Source organism: Pygoscelis adeliae, unplaced genomic scaffold (assembly GCF_000699105.1).
Source record: "Pygoscelis adeliae isolate BGI_AS28 unplaced genomic scaffold, ASM69910v1 Scaffold87, whole genome shotgun sequence".
Classification (NCBI taxonomy): domain Eukaryota; kingdom Metazoa; phylum Chordata; class Aves; order Sphenisciformes; family Spheniscidae; genus Pygoscelis; species Pygoscelis adeliae.
Window position 1 is genome coordinate 3,549,769 of NW_008825098.1, and position 21,948 is coordinate 3,571,716.

The 21,948-nt window shown below is 45.0% G+C and overlaps 2 protein-coding genes across 2 annotated transcripts in view; one reads left to right on the forward strand and one right to left on the reverse strand.

The window, feature by feature from the left end:
- Nucleotides 1-5,949, reverse strand: part of PPA2 (pyrophosphatase (inorganic) 2) — a 43,680-nt gene extending 37,731 nt beyond the window's left edge. The window contains exons 1-2 of the mRNA XM_009327085.1: nt 5,827-5,949; nt 1,396-1,540 (exon numbers count right to left, since the gene is read on the reverse strand). Of these exons, the coding sequence (XP_009325360.1) occupies nt 1,396-1,540; nt 5,827-5,949 (268 nt within the window). The remainder of the gene's footprint in view (nt 1-1,395; nt 1,541-5,826) is intronic.
- A 3,702-nt stretch (nt 5,950-9,651) lies between these two features.
- The window catches only part of ARHGEF38 (Rho guanine nucleotide exchange factor (GEF) 38), a 37,316-nt gene continuing 25,019 nt past the window's right edge, over nt 9,652-21,948 (forward strand). Inside the window, exons 1-2 of the mRNA XM_009327086.1 lie at nt 9,652-9,838; nt 19,746-19,936. Of these exons, the coding sequence (XP_009325361.1) occupies nt 9,652-9,838; nt 19,746-19,936 (378 nt within the window). The remainder of the gene's footprint in view (nt 9,839-19,745; nt 19,937-21,948) is intronic.

Below are 21,948 nucleotides of genomic sequence, written 5' to 3' on the forward strand. Positions count from 1 at the left end.
GGGGGTGTGTGGAGAAGGTTTTTCCGGATGGGGTGGCTGCTGCTGGGCAGAAGCGCTGCCCCGTTTTCCCTGCGGGCCCCGGGAGGTGGCTGCTTCCCCCTGCTGAGGCCAGGGTCAGCACCTCAGAAGAAGAAAGAGGCTGTAGGGTGCCCGCACAGGCCCAGCCACAAGGGAGGGCTCCGCCGACGTGAAAACAATCCAAAAAACCCCACCTGAGGTGGCAGGTGTCCTCCAGGCGTGCCTGGGCAGGAGGTACCCCAGCTGTACCCACGCTGAGGTGCTTTCAGGCCACCAGCACTGCCAAAGGTGTGGATGCAAAATTAGGGGTGATGGTGGCAGGGTTGTTATCCTTACCTGAGGCCCGCGTCAGTGTGAAGACCCTACCCTGCTGCTCCCTGGGGAGGGAAGCATTCATTTCTTCTTGGCACGCGCAGTTTTATGTCGCCCAAGCCAGTGTCTGCACCGCGTAGAGGCGGGCTATTTGCATGGGTTCCCAACAGTGGATGCGTTTTTATATCGAACCCCGCTGATGCTTAAATTAGATTCTCATCTGTATTCAGGTTGTGCTGTTTTTAAAGCTTATTACCCCTATGTATGATCTGATTCCTTTGAATTCTCTTTTCATTGATCCTTGAGGAGGATGTCAAATGAATTTCATCCGTCGACACAGGTGGTAGTTCTTGGACTAGTGCTTCTTATTTGTGGATCTTTCAAAAATTCCTGAAAAGGGGCAGATGCCACTATTAGCATTTTATTGATGGAGAAACTGAGGCAGAACAACTTTTGTTCCTGTCATCACTCTTAAATCCCAAGCCAATCATCTTGTGTATTCACTTCTAATGGTGGTCACTATTAGCTTTGAATTTTAACTCTGATTTTAATAACCCATGTTACCCTGATTATTTCATACAGTATTTTAAATGTTACTGGGAATGATAGATTTGTAGCAGAAAGGCTAAGTCAGCCTCATGATTTTAATAACCCATGTTACCCTGATTATTTCATACAGTATTTTAAATGTTACTGGGAATGATAGATTTGCAGCAGAAAGGCTAAGTGAGCCTCTTCCATCAGATTTAAACAGTATATAACTTTTTCCCTTTATTTGTCCCATCTACTGTTTGGTAGATCGGGTTTCAAAAGTGTCAGGATTGTCTGTTTGGTGTGTGCAGTAAGGACCCAGCATTATTTTACACCAGAGTGGGAGATTTTCCTGATGGCCTCAGTCACTGTTCCCCCGTGTACTCCTCTGAAATGTGTTGCTACCCTGGATCTTGGAGGGAGCTGTATTCTAGTGGTAGATTTTCCATGGCAGTAAAGGCTCTGGGGGAAAAAACCACTATGGTCTCCTCTGATTTGTGCCACTGCTTGCTGTATTTGTCACAACAGACTTACCTCCAGGAGAACAGAGGCTATTTTGCAGGCCCATTACCCACCTCCGCAGAAGCTGCAAAATAGTAGTTGGTGTTTCACCAGAGGAGTTGGCATCTTTCTTCACTGAGTTCACCAAACGCAAGGTTTTCAGGAGTAACCTCTTCAACTGGACATGTGGGGGTGAAATTCTTCACGTACGGTCTCTGAAGTTCTTCATTTTTTAAGTTTTTCCAGGGGGCAAATAATCTGTTTTCCATGTGAAATAATGAAAAAGTAGAGAATTTTTTTTCTGTTAGAAGAAAATCTATTCTGTGCTTCTTTGAGTTGGCCTGCTGTTGAAACAGGCAAGGTTAAAAACAAATATGTGCCATAGGCCTAGCCTTCCACCTCTGCTTAGTTCTGAGGAATCTGGATTTCTTTTATGGAAGTCTCTGAAAATCACTTACTGAGCACGCACACAGTATTTTTACACTCACAAAGTTGGCAGTTGGGTGTAAGGTTATTCTAGGAGGAGTCCAATATATATTTATTTCCCTATACAAGCTGGGAAGTGAAATAACACTGCTGTGGCCAGGAGTCCCTGTAGGATGCACAAAGTCTGAGCACAGGGTTCTCCATTGCCTTGTGTTGTGAACGTGGTCTTATCTAAAGCTTTCTCATCTGTAATGGGAAATCAGCTGTGAAACACTTGGAATGTGTGAAATATAAGCGAGTTTCTGTGCAGGCACTTTTTAGATGCATAAACGGATGCCATCGTGTTACCTAGCAAGAGTAGATGATACAGCAGAAAACCACACACAAACCCTGTAAATGCTGTCAGAGCAGAGCGCATGATGTTTTAGTACTCCAAGATATTCAAAATTCTCTTAGTACTGCAGAAATAATAAATAATAATAATAATAATAATAAAAAAGCTCTAAATAGATTTGACTATTTCTCAGTATTGTGCATTATATTACACAGAATGTGGCAGAAGTACGCACAGTACTCCTCAAGTCAGATTTGGGTAAGACCAACTTCCTGGTTAGAATAAATTTACCTAACATTCCTGAATCTTTGAAACAAATGAATGTTTTGGCTCCAGTATCTACCTTAAGCAAATTCTCCAGAATTACCAAGGCTCTTACTACCAAGGTATTTCACCTCCTTTTATTCCCAAGCATTTTGCATCCAGCTCCTTCAAGTATCATTCCAATTGGGCCAGCAAAAGGCATGTATAGGACTGATCCCGTTTATTGACCTTGAAACAGCTCCCACTGAAAGACAATGAAAATATTGCTATTTGTTTCAGTGGAATTAGAACCAGGTCCTTAAGACTTAAGTAGGACTTACATGGTACTTAGGTTTTATGCTTGCCCTCTGCACGGGGGTGAATCTCATTCCAGCAGAATGCCACTGGAGTATAGCAAAAACTCAGCAGCAGTATAATCGCCTAAGCCTGAAGGACATCCTTCCTTTAAAAGTTTGTACTCTGCAGTGTATATTTACATTTATTTTATATATATTTACACACACACACACATATATATAAAATGAATGTTTTGCCCATGAAAATGCTGTGCAAATTAAATGCAGAAAACATTACCTATATTACAATTTTAAAAAAAAGTGTCCCTTCCTCCTGAATGAAAATCATTCTCATCTTTTCAGCTAATAAGGCTTTGAAGAATTTCATTAGTACCACTACGTGCTATTTCAGTGCATTTGCTCTTGACTGGTGATCACATCATTATCGTTAACTTTTGCTGTAATATAACTTCTATCTCCATGGCTTGTAAAACCATTAGTCTGAAGGAAAGGGTTCCTGCCAGCCTTCTGTTTTGCTGCTGCCTGTGTGCAGAGGGCCAGCACTCGCGGCCAGCCGTCCCCCCATCCAGCTGCCTCGGTGGAACAGGTCACTGCCTGCGCTTGCTTGCCAGCGCTCGCTCGTTCAGCCATCACCATCTCACCAACGTGCTGATGGATCAGCTCGTATCAGTGCTCCCTAGTTCAGATCAAGCCAAGCAAGGCTAGCTGAGGCAGTTTAGGGACGTGGGCTAAGTTAGTCAGGCTTCTTTTCAACCGAAGCAAGTTAAGGAGCACGAACAACTCCTTCTGCAGATCTTCGCACTGACAGTCTGCAGCCGGAGGAGGATGACGAGTCGTTGGAGTCAGTAACCTCTGTCATTGGCACAGCTGGATTTGGGAGAGGATGTTTACGCACAGCCTACTCACACGTGTTTGCGTTTTACGCAAAAATGACGATGACTCCATCATCTAACTAGAAGGAACAAAGTGTGTATTTCAGTAACTAGAATTAGGTTTATCAGGTTATGTTACTTTCCATCTCAATGTGAATAAAGACAGAAGCTCCTATCCCAAACAAACTAAGTACCCTGGGTAAGATTGTGAACCCTTTTTGCAGCGGTGAACTCACTTCAGTAACCCCATTGCTTTGAAAAGACTGATCCTCTGTATTTATGCAAAATTCATTGTTAGTCATAATATTCACTACCGTGTATAGGAAGGTGAAAATCTACACCCTGTTTTGTTCTGAATAAATTGTTTCTCTGAGCTGTTAGTTTCGTTTTTAACCATGCTTTTCGTTAGGCTCCCCATAATGTATGTTAGGATTCACTTGCCAGATTACCTTCTCTGGACCTCTGCCTGGAAAGTGATTGGCCTATCAAGAGGCCAGGACACTGTGGCTCAGTCAAGCTTTGTAGGATATGCCCATTTCTTCCCTCTGGGCATCTGTATTGAGTTCATTTTAAGCCCCGTGAACCAAGGATTTTCAGCCTACCGTAACAGCCACCAAAACTTGTTTGTGAGTGTGAACGGAAACAATTTTTTTAAAGACTCTTATCTTTGTTACTCCAAAGCAACTTCCCCATCACAAAACAGAAATCACCAGATAGTCTTCTTTCCTGTTCATTCGTTCATTTGTTCTTTCATATACGTGCACATACACAAAAAGAGAGAGAAAAAAAAGGTTCCAGTTCAGCTTTAAAAATACTGTCTGGAAACATGAAGTTTTAGTGCGAAGCTGCAAAATATAATCACTCAAAATAGGGACCTAGAAGGAAAATCTTGCCTATTGCTCATGATAGGTTTTTTTAGGCTCCATTCCCCTCTTGATTTGTGAATTGCCAGACATAAGGTTCTCAAAGAATCCCACAGAAAATATTTCATCTCCGGTAATTTCTACACCCCCCTATTTTACATCGAAACATAACAATAATGAAGATTCATCTTCCAGTCCTTTTATCTGTGCCTTGCTCGCTCACTTGTCTTTCCTCATTAGCTTTGATATCACAGTGCCATCTACTTGATCAACAGAGTCAGGTTATTTTCCTTAGAAAATAACTGCGCGGCTGTAACCCTGAAGAAATCAAAGGGCTGCACGGTTCCTTAGCGAGGCCCCCTCTCCTCCGCACCCCCTAGCCCTTTCAGAGCAGCACTGCCCTTAGGTGTGCGCCTTTGGGAGCTGGCCCAGCTCCAAGCCTGTTTCACAGACTGACATAAAGCCCCGGCTGGACAGTGATGGATCCACTGGTGCTGCGAGGACAATTCAAGCCCTGCTGACCCTTCTCTCGGCACCCCCTCTCCTCTCCGGCAGGCGTTTCGTTTGACAGCCGGGTCCCTCTCTGTAGGCATAAAACGCGTCAGCCTTTTGTATGTGTAAACTGGGGCAGAGTCTTTGTTTGGAGTAAGAAAGCATCGCAGCAGTCAGAGGAGATGGATTGCATAGCCTGATAGGTCGAGCCATCCCTTCTTAAAAGTATCCACAGCCTAGCCTGAGCCCCGGCAGGCATATGCTTTATTAATTTCTCCTACAAATATTTAGACAAGAAACACTATAGACAGGGCTAAAAGAAATTATCACTGTGCACCTACTTCTAAAGACCTGTTTCTCTACAGGAATCACCAGTCTGGCAAGATCAACAGTAGGAGTGAAGGCGACACTGCCACACTAAATAACTTTTCACCTACAAGACAGGCTTTTTTCTCTTTTTGTACTATTGAAAGGTGTTTGAAGTTTTTTCTCTATGTATATTTCAAAGTAATTTTGATTCATTCATGGTGAAAAATCAATGTGTAGACTCCAGCTTTACCTGTCCTTAAGCCTTCCCTTTTTATTACTTTTATCCTCACCTGTCACTCTGTTCTTATCTTACCAGTATAGCTGCAAACAGGTAGGGTGTACGTACTAGCAACTTTCCAGAGCTCAGAGTCCTCAGTGGGCCTTACATGTGAGTGCTCTTATCAAAGCCTCAACTTTTTGTCCCTCAGAAGGCATCTTTGCCATGACTCGTGCATACAGGCAGAGTGACAAGAGATACGGGCTTGCTTTTATACGCACCTAGGCTTCCTTGTACGGAGGCAGGGAGCTATAGAGACGTCTACGCTCTTTGCTGTCACGCTCCACCTGTGAGGAGGGTAGGACAGCTTTCTGCAGCAGTACCATGGTACCTTTCTGCTTTGCCACTGCCTGTCGAGTGTAATCTCTTTACGTGGGCAAAATTTGTGGCTGGTGAAGTCGCTCTGCAGCTGCGTATTGAGACTCTCTTTTCGCTTGGTGGCTGTGCTGGCCATCGCAGTGAACAAACTTGAAAATGGCAGTCCGGTGTCATTGCCACAGGACTCCAGCAGTGGTCTGTAACTCCAGTCAAAGGGAACAGGCACGGTAGTCAACCCGCACCAGCATTTTTCATATATGCTCTGGGACACTAAGTTATAAAGAAATCTTCTGTAACAGCTGTGAGGTATTGCAGGAAAACAAATAACTGTTTGCTTACTTAATGGCCATCAGTCTCGATGGCGCTCCCGGTTCGTTTATAGCTCAGGACTGAGATAAAGGTTAGCATTGACCATACAACAATAAGCTCTTATATGCGTCTAATACAGTTGCTTGGGAACACAGTGCCAATATTTTCCGTGTTGACACCAGCACCTGTTCTGTCTCTTAAGCAGGGTGGCTTCCGTGCAAAATACTCCTATGTGAGTGCTCGCATCAACTGGATTCCAGTTTGGTTAGGAGAATTAAATGAACACAACATACAGCGGTTAAAGAGATTTTCGCCTTAATTGTAAAAAGAGCGCTTTTTCCGCGTAGATGCCAAATAGTCCCTCTTGTCTTACGGATTAGTGGCTTTGATACTGCTTGACCACCAGTTGTTACTGGGGCCAGAAGGGAGCAGCAGTAATGTGGAAATTGAGAGAGGGTTGCTTGTGCTATTGCGAGTGGCAGTTGAAGTCGAGTACTTCACATGCAGTTCTGACCATGCTTTCTGTGGCATTTTGTTATAGTCCCGGTAAAGTACAGTAAACAGTAATAAGAGTTTATAGGGGTTTCTTGCTCAGATACGTATCCAATTGTTTTTACATATTCCTCCTACTGACTGCACTGGCACAGCCCACTAGTGTAAAACAATAATTGGATTTAACGTGATGATGGATAAACCATGATGTGCCTCAAACCTCCCTCCCTCCAGAGCGGATAGGGAAGCCACTGGTCCTGAATGCGTCCCCCTCACTTGGAGTGTTACGGAAGACATGCTATTTTCAGCCTTTTCTGTGCTGAGTGGCACAGAGGAGAGGTTTTGAGGTTGCAGAAGGTACTCATCTACATTTCCAAACTGCGGTGCAAGCTAGCTCTGGGCTCCTGGCTGCCACAGAAATAGTGCTGCTGGCTGAAGCCAGATAAACCATTGCAAGCACAAAGGCAGCAGCAAACGACAGCCAGCTTTCCCTGCGACTGTTCCCTCGCTGAACGAACACATACCTTTTCACACCCTGCGACTGAGTTGAGGAGGAAGAGAAAGACAACTTTTGCATGTGGGTAGATTGCTGTCGTAATAAGCACCTGAACAAACTTTACTATATCCTATCTTGGCTGTAACTCTGCATATGTGGCAGAGGGCCTACAAAGCCAAGAATTTTATAAAGTTTGTTCTTCCACCTCCACCCAGCCAAAATATATGCCCCAGTTCTCCCCCAAACCGTCTTAATTTAAATAAATATAATGCAATCTCATATAAGTGATGGGACCCGTGTCTCCTGAAAAGCATGACCCCATAAAATCCTGGCTGGGGGAAGTACCTCCTCTGGGCAATGCTGGCTTAAGCAACCGTCAGCCCTACCCTCAGCTGCACACATGTGCCCCTGCATCATCCCCTGCCTCATGCTGCCACAACTGCTTGCGTAGCTGGGTGATGAACTAAACGGGAGCACAGATCCAGATGGAAAACAGCCCAGGGGAAAGGGGGGAGGGAGTTTTCAGCCAGATCAGTTCCTCCATCGTCTCAAATGCTGGTGTGTACACCCTGCAGCAATAGTGGGAACAAAATTATCTGGGGGAGGGGGACAGTCAGGGTGGTGACTTTAAACCAGTTTTACCACCCTCGCTGAATGCCAAGCTATTGCTTCAGAAAAAAAAAACCCAGGAAGTCCCCAGTGTAAGGAAATGGGGTGGTTGGTTTCCCTCAACTCCCACCTTAATCTGTTTACTTGTTGCTGGGGCTTTGATGCTTGTCATGAGGGTGTCACCGGGTCAGTCCCTGCGTATGCCTCTCCCCACTGTCACCACTGCTCTGCCTTTCAAGGAACTTTTGTGGTCTGACTTCCAAAACAAAGAGTTTCTTAGGGAATATCAAAGAGGAGGCAAGACGTAACACATGAATTGCCTACGTAATACGTGACTTCTCTGTGTGAGCACAAAGTCTTCCCAGGATCCCCCTCACCTCTTTATTCCTCTGCCAGGCTGCGTGTTTGGGCTGGACACTTTGTGCAGCACTGGCACGGTGCTGCAATTTGACATAGTAAATTGCTTAACAGTTTCATAACCTCTTCCTTTCACTGCTGGGTAGAAATGAGGGGCTTTGATCCGGAGATTGCATCACAGGACCAGCTTCTTAAAGGAAAATAAAAGTTGGAAACGAGGTTACACTACTACATTGCATCCCCGCTTGTTTTTTACTACGCAGTCCTTCGGGGACACAGCATGGCAATACTAAAGCAATATGCTCCGCCAGCGTTTGTCGGAGGGACATTAGTTGTGTCCCCTGGCAGACGCTGTGGCAATGAGTGTGCGTGTGACTGACACCGATTAGGCTGCGCCACGGGGCTCCCACCGGGCGTTTCCTAGAGCAGCGAGGGCCACAGGGGGTGGGTATCACAGCAGCGGCAGTGATTGCTACTGATGGCTGTTGGGGCTCTTCCCAGGATAAGTCCGGTCCAAGCTTAGATGCCAGCAGCTCCTGCTGTTTTAACATGAGCTTGATTAGACCAGCGCTACGGAGGATCACTAGACAGTGCTTGCGTGCCAGAGGCCATTGCTAAGAGACAGGATAATAAGATCTCTTCCAGGGGCCGATCCAGAGGAATTACGAGCAGGTGTTTTGCTGTCCACTTCCTCGGCCATCAGAGCACGGTGATTTGTTACAACAGCCTCCGCGGGTCCTTGGCAGGCTTTCATGTCACCTCTCTGTGCATAGCGTAAAGCAGGACACAGCCTGGTTTGAGACAAGCATCAGCTCTGTGCTGCTTCCCACCTCCCAGAGGGGTTTTCATCTCTCTCCCAGCTCTTTTCTTCCTTGCCCTGGGGGATCGGTCTCCCTTCAAACCTGTAGATCAGGAGTTTCCAGTCTAAAGGCTACGCATCTCAGTGGAGTCGTGAGTCTGGCAGATGCAATTAGATACACAAGGAGTTGGGGTCCTGACCAGGCTGCAGGTTGGGCACTAGCCCCGTGGAAGGAGAAGGAGCAATGGTCAAGGGGGTGGCTGGCCTCCCCTTCCCGTTCGCCTTGCCCTCTGCTTCCCCGCTGCCCCGGCAGCACGGAGAGGGAAGGCATCTGATGAAAGTGTGGCCATGCCCCGCTGCACTCAGACATCTCCCTGCTAGTGCGTGGCAGGGGCAGCCCAGGCAAAGCTGGGAGGATGCGACTCCGCTTCGGGGTGCCGGCACCCATGGCCCTGCAGCAGGGTGAGGAGTGTCCCCTGAAGCAGGGAAAGGGGACCGTGAATGGCTGCGGTTTGGGGCTGGCTCTGAAACTGGCCCCGCCAGGCGTGCTTGCACATAAGGCAGGTGAATGCAAACACTGCCTGGGGCGTTAGCTTCCCGGGGGTGGAGCCGCTGCTGCAGAGGTGGCAGGGCTGAGCCTGGGCCCTGCGGAGCCCTGCTCCAAAACCAAGCCCAAAGCAACCAGCCTTCACCTGGGCAGGGAGTTCACCTCCCTAAAAATCAAGCTATTGCCCCCCCGCCACCGCCACCACCAAGCAAGGCTGGCCACGGCAAGCATGGACTGTCCGGGGAAGGAAGGCGTGGGGGGCAGGAGGAGGAATTTGGCCCTGCTGAGGGACAAGCTGTACATGGGACAGAGGAGGAAGACGGAGCCTGTAGTGGAGAGCACCACCACCGCCGGGGACCATGGCACCTTGAGGAGGAGTCAGTCCGACAGGACAGAGTACAGCCAGAAATTACAAGGTACCAGGGAAGCTTGCTTGGTGCTCTGCTGCTAGGGATGCTCTGGGCTGCGGTAGTATCTTGACGCCCTCCAGGCTGCAGCCTTGAGATAAAGAAGGGAATGGCAGTCTCTGCCCCCACACACTCGCAGTTGGAGTGAGCAATTGCTCCCTCTCACCCTTGCCCCCGGTTCCAGGGCGTGAAATGTTTCTCTTAATTTTTCTAAATAATGATGTGGTGTAGACAGGACACAAAATGCAATCGAAGGACTTGGTGTGTTCCTGCAAAATGCGTATGCAACCGGGATCTTTCTCATTCGTCACCAGAACACGTTTGCAACGCAAACAGTAATGTGATGGCTCCATCCTATCTGTCTTTGGTTGTCGTATCAAGTGGGGTATATGCTAACTAATTAGAAGCATCAAGGGCAGTTTTTTCTTTCAGTTAAAAATACCGGGATTTCTAATGTGTTTATCTGTTGCTCAGATTGTGCAAGCCTGAACTGAAGTACATCCAAATACATGTTTTGATGGATATGCCGATTCAAATTATACCATTATGGAGAGGGTTTCTTTTCAAATAACCAAATTGCATCTGGACCAGAAATTGGCAAATTATGTCAGTATTGGGCCTGTCAATCAAAAATTAAATGCGATGCCACAAATTGAAGAAAAGCATGAAGAATGTGTATGGCTATTTCTGGAAGTGCTCTGGAACACAAACTTACGAATTTCTGTGGGTTTCCAGGGTCTTGAACAACAGGGTCTCATCACAGATGCGGGGTTTGAGTATTAATGTAAGCGTGTGTTACTAATGGTGATATAACTGCCCAGTGACAGTCACTCTTGTGGCAATAATCCTTTATGGGGAAATAAAACAGGAAAATACTGTGGGTCGCTGTATTATGGTTTTGATGCACTACAATTAGGAAGTAGCATTCCTTCAGAGAAACAATAAAAGTAGAAAATAAAATAATAAACCTGAAAATAATAGGATTTCTATGGGGGCTGCATACACTGAAAACAACAGAGTGGTTCATCGATTATGCTGTTCCTCCTCATGATAGCTAATCAATGAGAAGATGAAAAATTGTCAGTTAAGTCAGGCACACGCTGCAGGGGTCTGGCGGGGGTGTTTCAGGGTACAAACACGATTGCTACATCTGGGCAGGCAAGCTCCTGGCACACATCCCACCAAAACAGCAGTTTTTAACCCATGAAGGGGGTTGCCCAGGTGAGGTCGAGGTTATCAGAACGGTATCCAGCAAAAAGTATGAGATCTTTCTGGTCGGTGTCAGGTGTATTCATGCCATGAACGTCTCCTGTTTAAAATCTGGGGCAAAGGAGGTGGGGAAGCCTAGGCAGTCATGGCAGAGCATGAGGTTATGGCAGCAGTCCAAGTATCAGTCTAATATCGGCTCACTCTGCTTGCTCGCCTTTGTTCAAGAAAAGCGGGGACGGGTTAACAAGGTACCTGCAGGCTTTATATTGGATTAGAAGTTGCCTGTCCTCAGAGTAAAAGTACAAAGTCAGTAGAAATTCCTATGAAGTGTAATTACAGTCTCAAGGGAAATAAACGGTTGTGTGCCAAGGCCTGATCTGGATCAAATTTTGGTGAGCTAGATGTGCCTGGATCTGATAATGATCACGGATCCCAGAGCTAATGTGTTATCTGCCAGTGCTGATGATGTGCTATGATTGTACGCCTTTATGTTCTTCATTTTTCTCACTAGTGCTTGGATGTGAAGCAGCTTACTCCAAGGTGAGGGAAGTGGTTTTGTTGGCACAAAGCTTTTGAGTTCTCCATTCTTGGTAGGAAAACCCAACAGATCTGTTGGTCACATAAACGGTCTCTTGTGTATCACCAGTTCGGGACTCTTTCGATCACCCTAGAATGGTAAATGCTTTGCAAAAAGATACAAATGGTAGTAATTTGCACTTGTTTCCCATATGAATTGGAAAAAAAGCTCTTTGTTTAGTTGCCCCTCCCTTCTATTGTCCCCTGTTAATATGTTTTCTAACAGACAGTCTGCAGAACTGTGGTTGGTACTAGCACCAACAAGGATGTGTAAGACAGGAGCAAACCCTGCAGAAGGGAATCCCCCATGAGGGGGGCTGGGAAGCCAAGAGTCAGAGGCTGCAGGACCCCCATCTCTGCTAGCGGCAGGCAATCTAGGCAGAGCACGGGGACCGAGCTGTCTTTACACCGCAATGCCTACATCAGCGTTGCAGCACATTCGCGCGAGGTGAGGCACGGGCGACACGTCTCTCGAGGGCCCTTCCAGTCCTCTGCGTGCTTTATACGGTTCCCTGAGTAGAGACCAGGCTGTTTCCCCCCCAGCCATTTCCAGCACTTCTGAAGTATATGCTCAAAGTGCAGCTCAGTGTGCTAGAAATATGGGCCCCCAATAAAAGCCTATAAACAAACAACCAAAAAAAGCAAAAACAAGTGAGCAAGCAGTCAGGCATAAAAACTCCTGAGAATTCAGTTTCTGCCCTTGGATTTCTCTTAAGTTTTGCTGTTTTATACAGAATCCAAAATGTTTTCTATAAAGAGTGAGAAAGGGAGCCTACCACCCAGATCTCCAGGGTAATCAAGGTGGTTTGCTCTGTAAGTCTGCAAACATGAGCACAATAGCATTGTCAAAGGTGCAAACCTCTGCAAGTGTTTTTCACTTCAAAATTAAGGATTCATTAAAAACACAAGAAAGCATTTTCATTGTTAATTATTATACTAGACACATCTATTCAATACCTTATCTGGTGTGAATGGCCATGCAACACCTCCTGGCTTTACTCTTTTTAAAAAGGAAACAAGATGCAAAGTAACCATTATATTCTCAAAGAGCTTGGCAAGCATTAGTGCGTCTATTTCAACTCTTCCTGTGAGATAACAAATGCCTGCAGCCCCATTTTAGGTAGGGGAAAATAAGGCGATAGCTATCAAATGTCAGGTTCGTGATACAACCATGCAGTCATCGGCTTGTAGCTGCATTCTTGGGTGAGTCCAGAAATACCTTGATCAAGCCATACACACATTTTTCTTCCATAGTTCTCCATCAACTGGACAGAAGCATCACTTTTCTAAAGAGGGAAGAATGGGGTTAAGGAAGATAAATTCACTAGCATTTGTGGTGGATGCAGAAATAATATCAAGGGTCATTGTAAGAGCTAAGACACAGCTCCCATGATATTTCTATGCAGTGCTCTGCTCTACGTTCACTAGAAAATCCTGCATATACGTCCTTTCAAGAGGCATGAAGAACTTGCTACTATCCTTAAGCAATGGCACAACATGGTATTTAGCAGCTCTGTTTTCAAATGTATTATCCGTAGCTGTTTAGCTGGCAGGAGTCGGTCTCTTTTCTACAGTGAAAATCCATCAGTAGCAGCTGTAAAAGTAACTATATTAATATCTATGTATTGCACTAATGTTGAGATCAGTCTTTGAATTAACCTAAAGCTACTGTTCTGTGAGTACCTATGTATTTCAGTAAGAGGAGTTTACTTGATGTAGTTATTGGCACATAAATGTTTGCAAGATCGGGGCAGATTAAGATAGAATGTATCATGGAGATAGATACTATCAACCAAGAAGGGCAGATCATGAAAAGGAAATTAAAACATAGTTCACTGTCTGTTAGGTTTTGGACAGATTGTTCTTTTTGTTAATAATCATATACCAAACTTGTGCTTGGTGTGAAAAATGAGCTATGGAAAATGGTGGGTTTCCAGAAGGAATCAGAGATCGCATTTGCAGTGTTCGGCGAGACAACAGATGCTTTGAAAATACTCCTCGTCTTACGAATCTATTACACATTAACTCCCTTATAACTTTAGCTGTGAATGGGTCAACTGCACTGTTAAATGATTTGCACATGCTTCAATTTAAATTACATTGGTGACATACCTATAATAGATACAGTGATTCAAATCACACAGCTACCACAATATATTGCCTCAGAGCTCGTATCTGAGCCCCGAATTTCACGTTTTGCCTGTGTCTGATGTAGTTATGAGAAATCACCAACACCAGAAATGACGCAGAAACCTGCAAAATTATACAAATTCCAGGAAAGCTGCTACCCCTTGGTATACAAAAGCCCAGTCAGAGGCAACTCATCCCCCTTCACTCCATCACAAGCAGGGCACCTTCCTCCATCCCATCCTCCTCCCTGCCTGCACAGCACACCGCTTCTTCCTGCGTGGGCTGCCCATGCACACAGCTTCTCAGCACCTCCCGCCAGGAGTAGAGATTCTCCGCGCCTCTCCCCAGTTCCTTATTTGCTCTGTGCTGTACTTACTGATTAACTTTCTATGGACTACAATGCAGACAATATCCTATTTCACTGCAAAATGTATTGATCTTTGGAGCGGCTGGTTTGCTGGAGTACAGTAAGGAGTAAAAGTCCGGATTATTTCCTGAAGTGCAGGAGATGGCTCGATGAAAATAGCCCTCTGTGCCCTGTGATGAGAAATCTCAATCTAACAAATACTTTTATTTTCTCCCGTGCAAATTTAAGCTTGGAGGATCTCATTCTGTTAACTTGCGCTGCAATAAAGCTGGAGTTATTCCTTGAACTTATTGCAGTAGCAGCCAGGCTGGGAAGCGAGCTCATCTTTTCAGAGCAGAATCCATTTTGTACTGCTGTGTTTGCACAGCACTTAGCACAATCAAGTCCTGCCGTGTGGCTTAGGACTCTTAGGAGCTACTGCAGCATAATTAGTAACAGCAACCGGGGTAAGGGAGTGAAGACTAGGACCCAAGGAGGTTTACGGATCCTTGTCTGAGCATATTAGCAAATGTTTTATTAATTGGGATACTTTGCGTTGTGGGTCACACACCTCACAGTTCGTACAGCTAATCTATGCCAAATCTTGAGGTGCATGTGTCCCAGGGGAAGAGGTTCAGATGCAGCCCTTCCTTGGTTCTTATATTAACGTATTAGCTCAATGCCACAGGAGTGGTATATTTATACTGGTATATGACACAATGGAAAGGTTTATTTGTAAGTATTGGTGCTAACAATAAGGGCATTCTTCTGTCACCTGATGATAAGCTTTCTTCCCTTCCACTGCGGTCACATGGCATCTCTCTGTAGTCCTGTCAGCACACATATAATTAAAGCGGTCTGCTGTCAAGGAATTGAAGAAAGAACTTGTGTGTTGAATGTAAATATTTTCTGTACCTTATGGAACAGAAAAATGATCAAAGATTGAATGACCTAATTGCAAGGAAGTCTCTGATGCAGATTTTATGAGCGAACCTGTTGCCCAGGAAGACTGGTGCAAGGTCATTCTGGTCCTGCGGTGTTCTCCTCCTGTGTTCAGAAAAGGGGCTTTTTGCATGTGTAACTCGCAACCCGTGTGCAACAAACCCAGTCCTGAACAATGCTGCTGTTACGTGCGTCTGAGTAAAAGAAAAGAAGGCGTTTTCCACAGCCCTCTCCCAATCCTTTTGTATTTCAGTGCCCAACTTGGAGCTCAGGGGATCTAATTCACACCATGTTTGCACCATATTGTTGCACTGTAATAGTGCTGGTGCAAAACTGTAATGACACCCCTATGAAGTGGTCCCTCACAAGGGGAGGGGGATCTGGAGTAAAACTCCTTGTGTGTTAGATCATGTGATGCACTTCTCTTGCACGCAGTGGGACACTCCGTCTCCCACTGCTTGTCCCATTTCAGGCCCCCTCACTTCCAAGGATTCTAGTGTCCCTGTGCCCCGCAGCCTTCCCGGCACCCGCAGTAGAAGCAGGGGTGTAAAGGGCAGAGCCAGGGCCATGGTACGAGGGGAGATACGAGGGGGGAGAGGAAAGCTGCCACAGCAGCAGTCTCTGAACTTGGCTGCCTGTGTTTCATTTCCAAATCCAGCTGATAAAAGCTGTGTGTAATCGCTAGGTTATCTGAGGGTACAGGCTATCCGAGGACTTGCTTTCATAGAGGAATAATTTTATCGAGGGTGGTGCGAGACTCAGGTTTCACACGTGAAAACACAGTAATGCTGTAATTTGTTTGTTATACCTTGATAACTTATGCCTTCACTGCTCCCTTGTGCCAGGCAAAATCCCTGTATCCGCACAGCACGAGTGCAGAACTTGCGTTCCTTTGGTGTCCTCCAAATGCTGCCTAAGTAATGAAAAGGCCTGTTACTCCATGCACCGACATCACTGTACTTGTCACTATATTCTGTGCCAGTACCTCCACTTCCAGATAGAAAGCGTTAGATGGGGAGAAACCTGGGTCCCGTCTCCAACGGCAAACGTAATATCCAACCTGAGCATCTTACCTGGGAGGAAGGATGGATAGAGCAGACCTCTCAGAGCTGCTCACTCTCTAGGTGGGAAAGCCAGGGAAATTTGCACACATAGATCTTGCAAACCTGCTCTGGCTGCTCTTCCAGTTGCTTGCTGTGGATCCCCCAATACCTCCCCTGGGCCTAGAAGCGAGCTGCTGCATTTGCACATTGCAGGCTCTGTTCCTCCGTGCTCTCACTACGTTGCTGGATGTCTCCATCTGGGGGATATCTTTAGACTTCACACTTGTGAGAAACTGTTTTTGTAAGACGCGGCCGCTTTGTCCATGTCATCACATGGTGAGCTTCTTGTTTTGTGCAGCTAGAGCCATGTACTTCAATACACAGCTGGAAAACCAAAGTCATTGCCTTCTCTCCAAAGCAAACTCCTCCAGAAAGGCGACTCCTGCAGATAACTGACATCGCAAAGTAACAATTGCAAATACCTTCTACTTTACATTTTTATGCCTACTAGAAGTACCAATTACTTTTTTGTAAACTGGTCTTAAGACGTAGCTGTCTAATAAACCATTCAACAGACAGTTTTTTCTTTTTTCTAGACCTGGCATCTCCGAGGACGAACAAGCCAAATTCTTACTGTAACAGTTAATCCTCAGCAATGTCTCTTCCTGCTAATCCTCTCTCTCGAACCATTCCAGGGCTGGTACATGTTACCAGGTAGAAACGAGTCTGCTTATATTCCAGATATGCACTTGCTGTTTGTGCATTCATTAAACTTTCACTTGCTCCACAAGGATTTCAGCAAGCTACTAATGTTCTCGAACTGGTCAAAAGCAATCAGCTGAACATGAAATCACAGGTTTTGGCTGTAATCATCGCTTCAGGATCTTGCTGTTGCATTCTATAGAGACAGACATGCCTGAAATGAAAAAGTGAACATACTGAGTGAAAATGGAAAATTATATTACTTTTAACAAAAGGATACATTTATTAAAAAACATGTTTTCTATAAGGAAACAGCATCTACCTGATATTTCTCACGCTTATTTCTTCCTGTTGAGAATAGTTTTTCTTTCCTGGCATTATTATCTATCATGCAATAAGGATAATAGATGAACCCTGACATAATTCAAGAATCAAATTTGATCAGGGCTATCTAATGACATAAACTGAAAGAACAGCCTCTCGAGGGATTGCGACTTCAAGCCTGAAGTGGGATACAGTGGCTTTATTTTGCTCATATAATGCCCTCCCCTGCCACCCGTATAAAAGATTAGAAAGTTCTTTTGCACAGCATCTTGTGTTTACCTTCAAATTCCATCTGATATCGTAACAGTGCTGCATCTGAGACAAAACAACACTTCTGAGATCTTCCAGGACATCTGGTCCTCTCTGCACTTTCTCAGGAGTCGCCCTGAACTCTCATATACAGTCACACACACGCAAACATTTTCACACCCGATCTCAAGAACAATGCTGATTTCGGTGCAGAACTGGAACGGAAATGGATTGTTCATGTGGTTCCTTGTGAGTTTGTAAGTGTGGTTACATACTGTAAATTTTTAGAGGAACAAGTACCTGCCATTTTAGCACGTAAGCAGCAGGCAAGGTGGTCTCATTCTGCAATCCTAGCAGAAAATTGCTCAGAGGGAGCTGTGGAGTGATACCGGTACCAATTTTGCTCTCCTCCTCACTAAAGTAAGAGCAGAGCCTGTTTCTTCCAGCACACAGCACCTTTGGTGGATGAGCTCTGCAGCAGTGCGAGCTCCTGTGCAGTCCATGCACTCGCACCAGCATGGACTCACTAGGGCAAGATTCAGCTTAAAGTTCTTTCAATAGTCCAAGCCTTGCGGAGGGGAGACATCCTCACCATGTTTCCATTTTATTGTCCGTGTACAAACTTGAGGACAAAATGTTCATGCTTGTGTTTTACACAGACTTCAAGGGTAAAAACTCAAAGGTAAAAAGTACATCTAAATACAAAAAAGTCTGAAAAAACAGCCCCGCCTCCCCAGTTGGTTTGGGTTCCTTGCCCTCACCGTTTAAAACTATCAGTACAGAGGCAGGGGTGCAGTCCCAAAAGCAGCTATTTAAAAAGATAACTGTGGTCACATCAGTCTCACTAGAAAACCTGATGGGAGAAGGATTAATAACAAAAACATCCTTTCTGAATATCAGTGGTCAGCATAATTGTAAAAGGGGTTGGGGATGACGATACATCGGATTTATAACATTTTACACCTCTCAGTGGAAGACGGCTCAAAGCCCTCTCTCCTGAAAGCCGCTTGGTCTTCCTACAAATCCAGCTCCAGGTTATCATCGAGAGCCTTGGCTGGTGAGCTACATGCTGCACGCTGTTCGATGCTCACTTGAGCGCTCATGACCTTGCCCTTGACAATCAATTCAAACAACTGCAATATATTCAGTATTGGCTATCAGCGAGCAAAGCATCAGATACTGCTTGCTATTGCCTCATTATACAGTATGCTCCCTACAAGAAGCTGACACGAAGGCATAGCAGTCTGACCCTCAGCAGAGATTCCCGTCCTTTGCCGCTGAGCAATAAAAGTCCGTGCTGTCAAAGCACAACCTGGGTAATGCAGAGATGAGTACTGTAATGATATGTCCATCTTTGTTGGTGCTCTGCACCATCTTGTGGTTAGCAGAAAAACACCAGAATAGCCTCTGAAATCTTTCACTTGTTTTTTTTGTGTGTGTGTGTTTTTTCTAATGAAAAATACAGACTGTCAGTGTACACAGATAAAATTCGGTGCCCTTTGTACAGCTGACATGGATGTCTGCAGGCTGGCTTACGAACCAGCAAAAGGGAAGACCATCATTACAGATAAGTAGGTTGTGTGCAGGTCCTGTAGCATACATAAATTACCTATCTGTAGAAGACTCACTTGCATTTCCATGTATTTGGAACAAATCAGATATTCTAGGTCTTAAGTATGGAAAAATAGTTAAGAATGTCCTGATCCCAATGATCTCTGTTGTTCCAAGAAATGTTTGTTATTGATCATTAAAGGTTTTCCCATATTCTCCTGTAATTCCTTTGCCTCTTTCAAAGAAATATTTTTAAACAGAATTACAGGTTTCAATTGTTAGTAACGTTGTCTTCATTGGAAAGTTTGTCTTCCAGCACCTACAGCCCTCAGCCTCCCATGAATAGACTCAACATTACATCATACAGAGCAAAGGTTATTCCAGTGAAGCTTATTTATGGTAAACACAGCCTTTTTCTTCCACAGGAATACATTTTCTCCCATCCTCTGAATCATAATAGATGTCAGACCGAGACTATGTTTTCAAAGGAGTAGAAGGCCATCAGCTATCCTTGAATTTCAGTGTGACAGACTCTCCTGTGCTCCATGTAAAATTTCTGCCCACATACATAACATCAAAGCTGGGGGAGCCGGTGGTGGGTTATCCCCTTAGTGCCAAACGGATGGTTTCCTTCGCCAAACCCGTGTCTGCTTTTAGAGGAGGGAAACGGGACAACACTCGGTCTGAACTGGGGTTGCCATTTCTTATGCTTCTTTTCCTTCTCCTCATAGCGATTTGGGAGTTTCTAACAGGCACCGGTTACGTTCCCCCACGGTCGCACAGGGCAAGCTGTGCCAGCACGCGGAATTACAATGCTCCTCACAAATCTCCCTCTTTTAAACAGAAAAAATGGCCCCGCAGGCAGGGTCCTCATCCCCTGCCACTTTGCTGCAGGAAGATGAAGGACAAGTTAGCAGACGCATGATGGCCAAGAGGGTGAAAATCATCGCAGAACTCATGCAGACGGAGAAAGACTATATCAGTGACCTGGATCTCTGCATCAAGGAAGTGATTCAGCCCCTGAGAAACAAGCAGGTGAGTGCTGGGGGCAGAGGACGAGGCGGTGACGTCAAGGTCTCAACTCACCCACGTGCTGCTTGCAAATAATCTTAATGCAAGCACAAGTGTCAGCACGAGAGTGATGTGGTGCCGGGAGCGGGTCCAGAGCTAGCTTTCCGGAAAGGGATGTGCCAGGGCTTTAGCGAGGAGAGCAGGAAGTCACATACGCTCCTGACACTTGCGCTGCACTTGCATAAAGCCTGCATCGAGGTGCTTGTCCAGAGGGCAGCTTGGACGCTATATCCCTGCTCGTGGGCTGCAATAGCAGCTTCCACTTCTCCATACTGCTCTGTAATTATAACCCCTGGTACGTGCCCTGGCAGACATTTACTGGCACCTCCAATAGCAGTAAAAAACAATAAAACCAAGTGTTTTCCATGATAGTAACCTGGAATGGCATGAACCTCCCCATCAAGGTTAAACTCAGTCATAAAGATAACTTTATCCAGCCTTTCAGACAGCTGTGGTGGAGAAATAACATGCCCAGTGAGCACTTCAGAAATTTGCATTCTACACAGAAAAGAAGAAGACAGGCTCATAAACTATCTTTCAGGCAAACGATCTTATTAGGCCAATGATACCCATTTTCATTTTCAGCTGAGACTTCAAAGAGCACATTTTCCTCAACAGTATTTCAATTTGTAGAAACGTTGTGCAGCCGAAAGCTGGCAATAGAAGAGGTTGTCCAGCGAAAGATTCATATTTGTGGGGCCTGCAACATAGCGTTCACAGAGGCTGCAGGAATGATAATCTGCTGCTAATACAAGAATAAAAATGATTTTAAACAGACCATAACCAAGTATTCTGTATGTAGGGTTTCTTACGAAATTGGTGACAAAATACAAGTGCAGGGGCCAAAGTGTCTTTAGATGGCATTGGCACTGCGTCTTTGGGAAACACCGTGGCCAGACGAAGTCTGTGCTGTTTAAGCTCCTGCAGGACCTTTTTTCTTTCTTAAAACTCTGTCAGAGTTTGTTCCAACCCATTTTCAGAAGAGCTGGCATCTGCTGGCATAACTTTAAGGAGTTCTTGACTTCTTCTTTCTCCTCACTCGTTCATCTGCTTAGAAGTAGTCTCCACTTGACTCCCTCACTTGCCTGGCCAGCACTGAGCAAGAGTATTCCATGGTTGAACTCGCTGAGATTTTTGACAAGCGGCTGTATTCCTTCACTCTTTTCCAGCCAACGGAAAACATACGTTTCAATTCTGTCCTTTGTCACTGTATTAATGTGTGTAAGTGTCCATGCACAGCGAGTTCCAAATACTATGTAGGCATTGTGCTGGAGTGGAGGTCAGAAGTCCTGTGCTAGATGTATACAGGAAAAGTAATTCAGAGATTATAACTGTCTTAATTTAATAACCTCTGCATTTTTGAAAGGCTTTCAAGAATGTTATATGGTTTTAAGGCTAGTTCTCAGATAAACTACCGTATTGAAAGTTTGTAATGTGTTTAGAGAAGGATAGCATTTAGAAAATTGACCTAGCAATGAATCTGTTTCATATTTCCAAATGGATAAAACATGTTTTAGCCCCTATAGTACTTATAAAGAAATTGATTGCATTAGTACTGAAAGAATATTCTGATTCTGTAACAGTAGCATGCAATTTGATCCTGCTGGCATCTGGTAAGCTGCTATGTAAGTCAGCAATTCTATTTCTAATGGAGAGATACATTCAGAGGGTATCAATATGGATGTCGAAATCAGTCTTGCCTTTGTTCTCAGTATTAGCACATTACCACTGGCTATCTCCAGTTGTCCCCAAATATTAACGATTGCCCTGCTGTGCAAGGAAACAAATAACTACCGCATGAAAAGTATGTGTCCTGGAAATTTTTTACTTGCTCTAAAATGTGTAGGGACACGGAACCAAATTTTCTGTTGGTGTAAATTGATGCAGTTCACTGAAGTCAATGTTTTGTGCCCAGGCTCTGTAGGCAGCTCTTTAGGTTATATTAATACTCAGAATTGTAACTGTGTTTGTTTTAG